The 9,196-nt window shown below is 51.3% G+C and overlaps 1 protein-coding gene across 1 annotated transcript in view; it reads left to right on the top strand.

The window, feature by feature from the left end:
* Window positions 1-8,585, top strand: part of Mcam (melanoma cell adhesion molecule) — a 13,328-nt gene extending 4,743 nt beyond the window's left edge. The window contains exons 4-18 of the mRNA XM_033763950.1: window positions 1,202-1,358; window positions 1,452-1,659; window positions 1,754-1,824; window positions 1,906-1,993; window positions 4,147-4,326; window positions 4,443-4,564; window positions 4,656-4,818; window positions 4,914-5,032; window positions 5,116-5,257; window positions 5,413-5,534; window positions 5,637-5,778; window positions 5,868-5,963; window positions 6,133-6,280; window positions 6,590-6,707; window positions 7,159-8,585. Coding sequence (XP_033619841.1) covers window positions 1,202-1,358; window positions 1,452-1,659; window positions 1,754-1,824; window positions 1,906-1,993; window positions 4,147-4,326; window positions 4,443-4,564; window positions 4,656-4,818; window positions 4,914-5,032; window positions 5,116-5,257; window positions 5,413-5,534; window positions 5,637-5,778; window positions 5,868-5,963; window positions 6,133-6,280; window positions 6,590-6,707; window positions 7,159-7,188 — 1,906 coding nt within the window. The 3' untranslated portion in view covers window positions 7,189-8,585. The remainder of the gene's footprint in view (window positions 1-1,201; window positions 1,359-1,451; window positions 1,660-1,753; window positions 1,825-1,905; window positions 1,994-4,146; window positions 4,327-4,442; window positions 4,565-4,655; window positions 4,819-4,913; window positions 5,033-5,115; window positions 5,258-5,412; window positions 5,535-5,636; window positions 5,779-5,867; window positions 5,964-6,132; window positions 6,281-6,589; window positions 6,708-7,158) is intronic.
* The last annotated feature ends 611 nt before the right edge of the window (window positions 8,586-9,196 follow it).

The following is a 9,196-nucleotide window of genomic DNA, read 5'->3' as shown; positions in this document are numbered from 1 at the left end:
GACGCCGCTCCCGCCCGGTTGGGCGTTGGCAGCGGCTGCAGGCGGTGTGGGTCTCCTGGAGCCTCATGAGGTTGGGGTGTGTGTGTGTGTGTGTGTGAGACAGGATCACAGGTGGCAAAGTCGAGAGATGGAGGCTTTCCAGAGTGAAAACGCCTGCAAACTTATTTCGGGGACCACTGTCAGGTGGAATAGAGCCAGGACTCCTTGGAGCTTTTTCTCTGGAAAAGCCTAGTAGCTCCAGATCCCTGCTGCTCTCGTAGAGCCCGCGACAGCTTGACGCATGCCTCCTAACTCCTTACCCCTGTCCCAGGAGCTGTTCGGCTAGGGAGAGGAAGGCTGGGGATTACCCGCTTCCAGTGCTCAGGCCCTGCCAACCAGGTCCCTGGGGCACTCCAGTCTCCTGCTGACCTTATTTCTGGGGAAAGGGCTAAATCCGGTGCCATGCTGCAGCAGGTCCAGCCCCATCATGCCCTGCTGTCCTAGGTCTGGGAAAACAGAGTCAGGGATGGAGGCCTCTGCTATGGGTTGGAGACCACTCCACCTGCCCTTCCTGCCTGGAAGCCAGCCCAGGGCAACAACCCAGGCATCCCAGGGTCCAGGCAGATGGTGTCCAGTGACATCACCTTCTCACAGAGCTGGCAACATGCTGGCACCACTGACGTCACTCCTGCCCACTGCCTGGCTGTGGCCCTGACCCCTGGGGGAGACTCTGACCCCTCTGTACTACCAGACTCCCAGTGTGCAAATGTTCATTGAGAGTATGAACTCTCAATGCTTCTGGCCATAGTTACCCACTGGGTCTTCTGGGGGACTTAGGGAGGGGACTTTGGGGGCAGAGGGTAGAGTAGTGACGTCTTCTACTGGGGGTGGGACACAAAGGGGCCTGTGTGCCCAGCCTGGCACATGCCTTGCATTCTCACACTCTGAGCTCACTCAGAGAGGAGGGGAGGGGGCTCAGGAGGAAAGGGGCCTTCCTCTTGGCTCTGAGCCAGAGTTGTCCCTCTCTGCCCCTCTGCCAGCCTCTGCCAGGAGGTTCCCAGTTCTCAGTCTCTGCTGCAAGGACCAAGGATACCCTGCACTGGAGAGGGTGGGCAGTGAGGTCGGGTGCTAGGACAGGGCAAGGCCTTCTCCAGACCTTCCCAGTGGCTGAACAGCTGCAGTGAGTGGTGTGAGGGGAGGGAACGAAGAGTAGCTGGAGCTGACACAGCTGCTGGGCTGCCCCCTCTTTCACCCCAGGTGTGCCTGGAGAGGCAGAGCAGCCCACACCCGAGCTGGTAGAGGTGGAAGTTGGCAGCTCAGCCCTTCTGAGGTGCCCCTTGGACTCCTCAGGCAACCTCAGCTATGTGGACTGGTTTGTTGTGAGTGCCATGGCTCCCCAGGGAGGGGCACAGGTGGGAGGCTCTGCCCCCAGGTAGTCCCAGCACCCTCAACTCTCTGTCCCCTCCCCTCAGATCCACAAGGAAAAGCGGACACTCATCTTCCGTGTACGCCAGGGCCAGGGCCAGAGTGAACCTGGCCAGTATCACGACCGCCTCAGCCTCCAGGGCCCAGGGGCCTCCCTGGTCCTGACTCAGGTCACCCCCCATGATGATCGAGTCTTCCTGTGCCAGAGCAAGCGCCCTCGGTCCCAGGAGCACCGCATCCAGCTCCGTGTCTACAGTGAGTTAGTTCCCTGCCCCCTTCCTGCCACTGATGCAGTGTGGGTTGTGGAAGTGGGGTCTCATGGATCCTGTTCATTTCCTTTCCCTTGTAGAAGCTCCAGAGGAGCCAACCATCCATATCAGTACCAACGGCATCTCTGTGAACAACCACGAGCTGGAGGAGGTAAGCTCTGCTGGGGGCAGGGCTAACATTGGGCTTGGGGCTGGTGTCAGAGGCAGGGTACTCATACACTGTCCTTCTTAGGTCGCCACCTGTGTGGGGAGGAATGGTTACCCCTTCCCTCAGGTCATCTGGTACAAGAACAGGCAAGCCCTGAAGGAGGAGAAGAACCGTGAGTGATCTTTTTTTACTTGTGGTACCACACAGGGGCCACTTTGCCTTTCTTTTCAGCTTTTACTTTAAAAAGAAATTGTGTGATGACTGCTAGTATTTTTGTAAGAATTTAGACACTGTAGAAAAGCTAGGAGTCTCTTTCTACCTTTTCCCCAGAAGTAACCTCTGCTATTATTAGTGAATTCCTTCAGACCTATTTCTGTATATATATTCACAAATATAAATTAATATTTCTTCAGTACTAGGGCTTAAACCCACAGCTGAGCTACATCCCAATCCCTTTTTTTTTTGTACTGGGGTTCAAACTCCCAATCCCTTTTTGACTTTCACAGAGTCTCACTAAATTACCGAGTTACCCAGGCTGCCTCAGTCTCCCACTGTCCTAGGATTATAAACTTGGACCACCATGCCCGGCTCTGTGTGTGTGCATTTGGTGGATAATCCATTTTATTAATTCATACAATTAAAGAACATACATGAAGTCATTAAGTTTGTACATGTATGAATGTTGGCATGTCTTTGACATTATTCTCTGTACTTTTATGTATTTTTTATTCCTTAAAATCAAAGAAAAAGGAATCAAAACTAGATGAAGGAAATTTTAAAGAATGCATCCAAACACATATTTCTTTTTTTTTTTTGGTACTGGGGATTGAACTCCTTGTGCTTGTAAGGCAGGCAGTGGAACCACTGAACTAAAATCCCAGGCCCTACATATTTCTATTAAAAACACAAATAATAATCATTGCAGAAAAAGTATAGAAGATAATTAAAATTGAGTTATTTTGGGCTCTGTGTTTAAGGATTAATATTTTAAAGTCAAACTTGTTAGTATTTCATTTATATTCTATAATACAAGGCACCTGTGTTGTGTGTGTGTGTGTGTGTGTGTGTGTGTGTGTGTGTGTGTGTGTAGATGGGATCTTGCTTTGTAGTCCAGTCAGCCTTGAACTTGCTATATACCCCAAGCTGGCCTCAAAGTCATCATCTTCCTATCTCAGCCTTTTTTTGTACCAGGGACCAAAAGCCCATGTGCTTGCGAGGCAGGCAGTGGAACTACTGAGTTAAATCCCCAGCCCTATCTCAGCCTTTTAAGTGACATACAAATAGATCAGTGGTTCTTAACCAAGGTGATTTTGCACTGCCCCTTGGATACTTGGCAGTGTCTGTGGTGTTTTGGTTATCACAAGTCCATTGGGTACTCCTGGCACCAGTGAGTAAAAGCTAGGATGCTGCTAAACACCCTTCATTGCACAGGTCAGCCCCACTGCAAAGAATTAATTCTGGCCCAGAACACCAATAGTGCAGAGGTGGAGAAACCCTGACCTCAGTGGTAATGGTGGTGTACATTGCTGTACAGTTCACTTTGTGTCATCTTTTCTGCTAAGTCTATGCAGATGTACCTGCTTGCTTTGCCTACTGCTCAGTTTTGCAGACTGTGTGTATTATGATGTTTAAGTAACCATTTTCCAGCTAGTGCTTCACATCTCAACTGCTTCTCATTTTTCTACTTACCTTGGCATTTTTGAGGGGGAGGGTACTGGGGATTGAATTCAGGCCCTTGTGCTTGTGAAGTAGGCAGTTGCACCACTGAGCTAAATCCCTAGCCCCTCATCTTGGCTGTTTTGTGGGGAGGATGGTGTGAGAGCAAGCCGAGGGCCTTGCACATGCTAAGAATATGCTCTGCCCTGAGCCACACCCTCAGCACTCTTATTTTCTTCATCGCTATAGCCGTTCTGGCCCACACCTTTGACGCACTGTGTGCCTTTGTTTGTCTAGGGTAGACAAACTTCAAGAGTCACCTCCTTGCATTTGACATTGGTCCTCTGCATGGACAGGGGTCTTTCCTTTTCCTTTTTTTTTTTCATGGTACTGAGGGTTGAACCCAGGATCTTCACACTGAGCTACATCACCAGCCCTTTTTCATTTTTATTTTGGGAGATAGAGTTTTGTTGAGTCGCTAAGTTGCCCAGGCTGGGCTCTAACATGCAATCTTCCTGTCTCAGCCTCCCAGAGTGCTGGGGTTACAGGTGTGCCTCATCACACCTGTCTATAGGACCGGGGTCCTGAGATGGCCCCCCGCCAGCCTTCCTTCCTGGAGACCACAGGGTGGGGCTGAGGCTGAGCCTTGCTCCTCCCCTCCCTGCCCAGGAATCCACATTCAGTCATCACAGATTGTGGAGTCAAGTGGCTTGTATACCTTGAAGAGTATCCTGAAGGCACAGCTGGTTAAGGAAGACAAGGATGCCCAGTTTTACTGTGAGCTCAACTACCGGCTACCCAGCGGGAACCACATGAAAGAATCTAGGGAAGTCACTGTCCCTGTTTTCTGTGAGTACTACCTAGCCTTCTGCTCGCTGGGGTGGACCTGGTAACTCCCATTGGCCCAGGCCCATCCAGTCTCGGGCTACTTCCTGGGCTGAGAACACTTTCCTTTGTGCGTGCAGACCCTGCAGAAAGGTTGTGGTTGGAAGTGGAGCCTGTGGGAATGCTGAAGGAAGGGGACCGAGTAGAAATCAGGTGTCTGTCTGACGGCAACCCTGCACCCCACTTCACCATCAACAAGAAGGTGTGGAGCCCTCCAGGTTGGGCACAGTGGCACAGGAAGGGATGCAGGGGAGTGGCTGGGGCACTCTACTTACCCCTCCATCCCCTCCCAGAATCCAAGCACTGGGGAGATGGAGGAACAGGAAACTCCTGACAATGGCATCCTGGTGTTGGAGCCTGCCCAGAAGCAGCATAGTGGGGTCTACCAGTGTCAGGGCCTGGACTTGGAAGACATAACATCACTGTCAAGTGACACCGAGAAGCTTCTGGTGAACTGTGAGGGGCTGGGGGCCCAGGACAGGGGGACCTGGCTGGGTCAAGACAGAAAAGGCCCTGCCCTGCCCAGGCTGACATTACTGCTGTGCCTCCAGATGTGTCCGATGTTCGAGTGAGCCCTGCAGCCCCTGAGGGCCAGGAAGGTGGCAGCCTCACACTGACTTGTGAGGCAGAGAGTAACCAGGCCCTCGCATTCCAGTGGCTGAGAGAAAAGGTACCCAGGCAACTCTGAGACTCTGTAAGCTCTGTGACAAGAGCTTACTGCTTCCCAACCTTCTGACCCACCTCTCCCCCTAGACAGGCCAGGTGCTGGAAGAGGGGCCTACACTTCAGTTACTTGGCCTGAAACGGGAGGCAGGGGGTGGCTACCGCTGCGTGGCATCTGTGCCCAGCGTACCTGGCCTGAACCGCACACAGCTGGTCAACGTGGCCATTTTTGGTGAGGCCCCTGGGGTAGAGACCAAATCATCCCAAGTTGAGTGGTTTCGAGCTCTTTGAGGCCAAAAAGCCACCCACTGTCTGGGAGCTCCTGGGGGAGGAGGAGGATGCCTAAGCAAATGTGCTCCTTTACTCTTCCTGACTTTGCTTCCCAAGGGCCCCCGTGGATGGCATTAAAGGAGAGGAAAGTGTGGGTGAAAGAAGACACAATGCAGAATCTGTCATGTGAGGCATCAGGGTACCCTCGGCCCACTATCTCCTGGAATGTCAATGGCACGGTGAGCAGTCCCAGCTCTGATTGACCCCTGCCCAGGCTTTACGCTGTGAATGCTGGAGACCCTGCCCACTCTTACCCTCCTGAGCTCTCTCCTTCCTCATAGGCAAGTGAACAAGTGCAAGACCCACAGAGGGTAGTGAGCACCGTGAATATCCTTGTGACTCCAGAGCTGCTGGAGACAGGCATACAATGCACGGCCTCCAACTCCCTGGGCAGAAACATCACCACCATCTTCCTGATTCGAGGTGAGGGCCACTTCCCTGCAGAGGATGGCAGGGCATGCCCAGGCGTGGGCCTTAACGTGTGCTTCTCCTAACTCCCCTCTGCCTCCCAGTTGGTTTAACCACCCTCACACCAGACTCCAGCACAGCCGCTGGCCCCAGCACCTCCACAGTCAGTCCTCATGCCAGAGCCAACAGCACTTCCACAGGTAAGTGGGGCCTGGCAAGAGAAGGGCTGGGCACCCTTTCTGCCCCCATCCCCTCAACTCAGGAGGTGAGTAGCAGCAGCTCACCTCCTGTCATCCTGAGCTGGGTGGGGCTGTGATGTCAGCGTGGCAGCCCCGGCAGGCGGTAACTCCAAGCATCTTTGTGCCACAGAGAGAAAGCTGCCAGAGCCGGAGAGCAAGGGCGTAGTCATTGTGGCTGTGATTGTGTGTATCCTGGTCCTGGCTGTGCTGGGCGCTGTCCTCTATTTCCTCTACAAGAAGGGCAAACTGCCCTGTGGGCGGTCAGGCAAACAAGAGATGTAAGCACGGGCCGAGTCCCTACAACCTGCTGTCATTTCCTGCTGACAGGCTTGCTGCCTCCTCAGGGACATTCCCCAACCTGTCCCAGCGCCCCTTATCCCTGAGAGCAGTGGAGGGACCTTGGGTTGTAGCAATCCCTGTTTCATGCCTGCTACCCAGCTGCCAACAATCACACCTCCAAAAATTATCAGCTTCCTTTCCTGAGCTGGCCCCAGAGTACCAAAAAGTGTCATCCATGCAGCCCCCCTCCCAGTGGGCCCTCTCCTTCCCTTCCCCCAGTTGCCAACCTCTTGCCTCCCTCCTCCCAGCACGATGCCCCCGTCTCGTAAGAGTGAATGTGTAGTTGAAGTTAAGTCAGATAAACTCCCAGAAGAGATGGGCCTCCTACAGGGCAGCATCGGTGACAAGAGGGCTCCAGGAGACCAGGTAGGAGGCAGTTCCTGGGGCCGGTGCCTAATGTATCTTCAGGGAGTGGGCGCAACAGGGGCAACTGTGCTCATTCCCTGAACACTTAACTCTTTCTGCCTTCCTCCTGCTTGGTTAAGAGAGGGAACAGGCCCTTCTTGTCTTCTTAACACTACTCACAGCAGGCAAGGCAAGGGGCAGAGGGACCCCAGAGGAAGACAAAGCAAATCCTCCATCCTGTTAGATTTTTCTAAACAAGCCTATGGTTGTGGCCATCAAGTCTGAAGTGTGGCTTCCATTTCGCTAGCACTGAGGCAGAGTTGGCAACCACCTGTCCTTCTCTGGCCTCCAATACCTATCCCTGCTTCTTCCCTCCGGGCTGCTGCAGAGTCCATCAGCTTCCAGAGTTCATCCTTAGTGCTCACACCTTGAACCCACATTCCCCTTACTACTCCTCTCTGCCCATTTTTAGGGAGAGAAATACATCGATCTGAAGCATTAGCCTGAATCCCATTCAGCTCCCACCCTGCCTGGAATTTCTCCGGCTCCTTGCTCACTCTGCTCCCCACCCAAGGCCCCTAGAGGGACCTCAGAGAAGACCCCTGCTCCACCTCATCTGCAGACCAGATCCAGAGGCCCAGTGGCTAAGGACCAGATGCATCCTGAGAAGGACCTCACTCAGCCCTGGAGTCCCCCTTTCAGGGAATGGGCCACTCAAATGATGCTCGGGTGAAGAAGTGGCTTCAGTCTCCTAAGGGTGGGGAGGAGAGTTTCTCAGTTTCCTCCTTACAACGGTGTGGCTATAGATACCTCTTCTACCAGCAGGGGGGCAGAGTGGCCGCTCAAGCTTCAGTAACTCAGTCGCACCCCTAATATGATACAGGAAGGCCCAGGCATCTGTTTGCTGTCCTGGTGTCACTCTGGCTCTGGAAAATACCCAGCTCTTATCCAGAATCAGCCGCAGAGTCCTGATGTCTTCCTGCTCACCTCTTTGGAGTTGCTTTTGTGACATTTTTTTCCCTTTGGGCAGAAGCCATGTACTGGTATCATTCCTTCAAAGATCTGTCCCTGCAGTGAGGAAGTGGGGCCGTTTCCACAGGGAGCTACTGAGCCAAGGCCCCTGTATTCTTACGGCTCTCAGCACCCTTTCAGAGGGGCCATATGAGAGAAAGGTGAGAGCTGGGGACAAAGATGACACCCATTGTCCTTCATGGTGTTCAGGACTATAATTGTACCACACCAAATCTATACACTAAGCTAACAGGCCCAGACCCTAGAAAGACCCAAATGGGAGAATGGTACTTCGGGATTGAAAAAAAGAGGGCCTGGGCTGGAGATTTAGCTCAGTGGGGCCACCATCTGCCTCGTAAGTGCAAGGTCCCTGTTCGATCCCCGGTACAAAAAAAAAAGAAAAAAAAAAAGGGCCTGGCCAGAGCTTGGGGACATGTCTATGTGTACCTACACGTATGTGTATGTGTATATATATATATGTATATGGTTTTGTGTGTACATTTGGAAACGGTTTCCTTTTATATATATTAAGAAAAATAAAGCTTAATTGTGCCAGGAATCTCACTGCTTCCTATCATCACCAGTACCAAAGGCACCTGGGGTACTCTGATCAGCAGCTGCACCAAAAAGAATGTAGACTGCACTGGAGTCAGCTGCAGGGACCCAGGGTTCCGTTTCTGCACAGATGGGTCCGGTTTCCCTCTTTCTCAGCTGCACACAGGGTCTGGCAGCCTGCTGGCTGGGGCTGTGTCACTTTTTACACGTTCTGTCATGGAGTGATGCCTCACGTCAGTAGTACTTGCCCTGGCAGCTGGTCCCAGGGCTGACCCATACATATAGCATCTCCTAGCCCCAAATGAGCAAAAGTTCAAGTCAGCTACGATAAAAGAAACTTTATTTAAAAATATTTTTTTTTACAGACATGAGTGCTTGAAAAAGCTCTTTAGTTAATTGTATATGGAAATGAAAAAAATTAATAAATAACATTAGTGTAACAGACCTCTAACATTAATACATTGGCAAAACAAAATGGACTTGAAAATGAATCTTAAAGCTCTGCTATTCTCTGTAAGAATATTTACCTTCTGTTTTTCTTATTCTTTACAGGTGAGAATGATTAAATACTGCTAATATAAATTTTTTATATTAATGACACATTTTTTAAAATAGTCCATGAAAAATCTCATCTAAGTGTTTTGTTTTCTTCTTAACACTGATATACAAATTGGGATTCTTCATTCTGGAGGACACATCAAGTTCTCCTCAGCCCCACCTAGGCCAAGAATTTCAAAATCTTGAGTAAGGAGGACCATTTAAAAAATTGTTTCTGTCTCCCAATTATTAGTTAAAAGCAGGGAAGAACTGAAGGAAGGGTAAGAGATAAGTACAATGTCCTGTATAGAAAACTTTTTTTTTCCCTGAAACCTATTACAGTCACAATACCTATAGGCTTCTGGTGTATGTTCCTTGCTGCCCCTACCCAGGGAAAACGAGACACG

Source organism: Fukomys damarensis, unplaced genomic scaffold (assembly GCF_012274545.1).
Source record: "Fukomys damarensis isolate Sample0158 unplaced genomic scaffold, DMR_v1.0_HiC HiC_scaffold_16, whole genome shotgun sequence".
Taxonomy (NCBI): Eukaryota; Metazoa; Chordata; class Mammalia; order Rodentia; family Bathyergidae; genus Fukomys; species Fukomys damarensis.
This window is presented reverse-complemented; position numbering and strand designations above follow the sequence as displayed.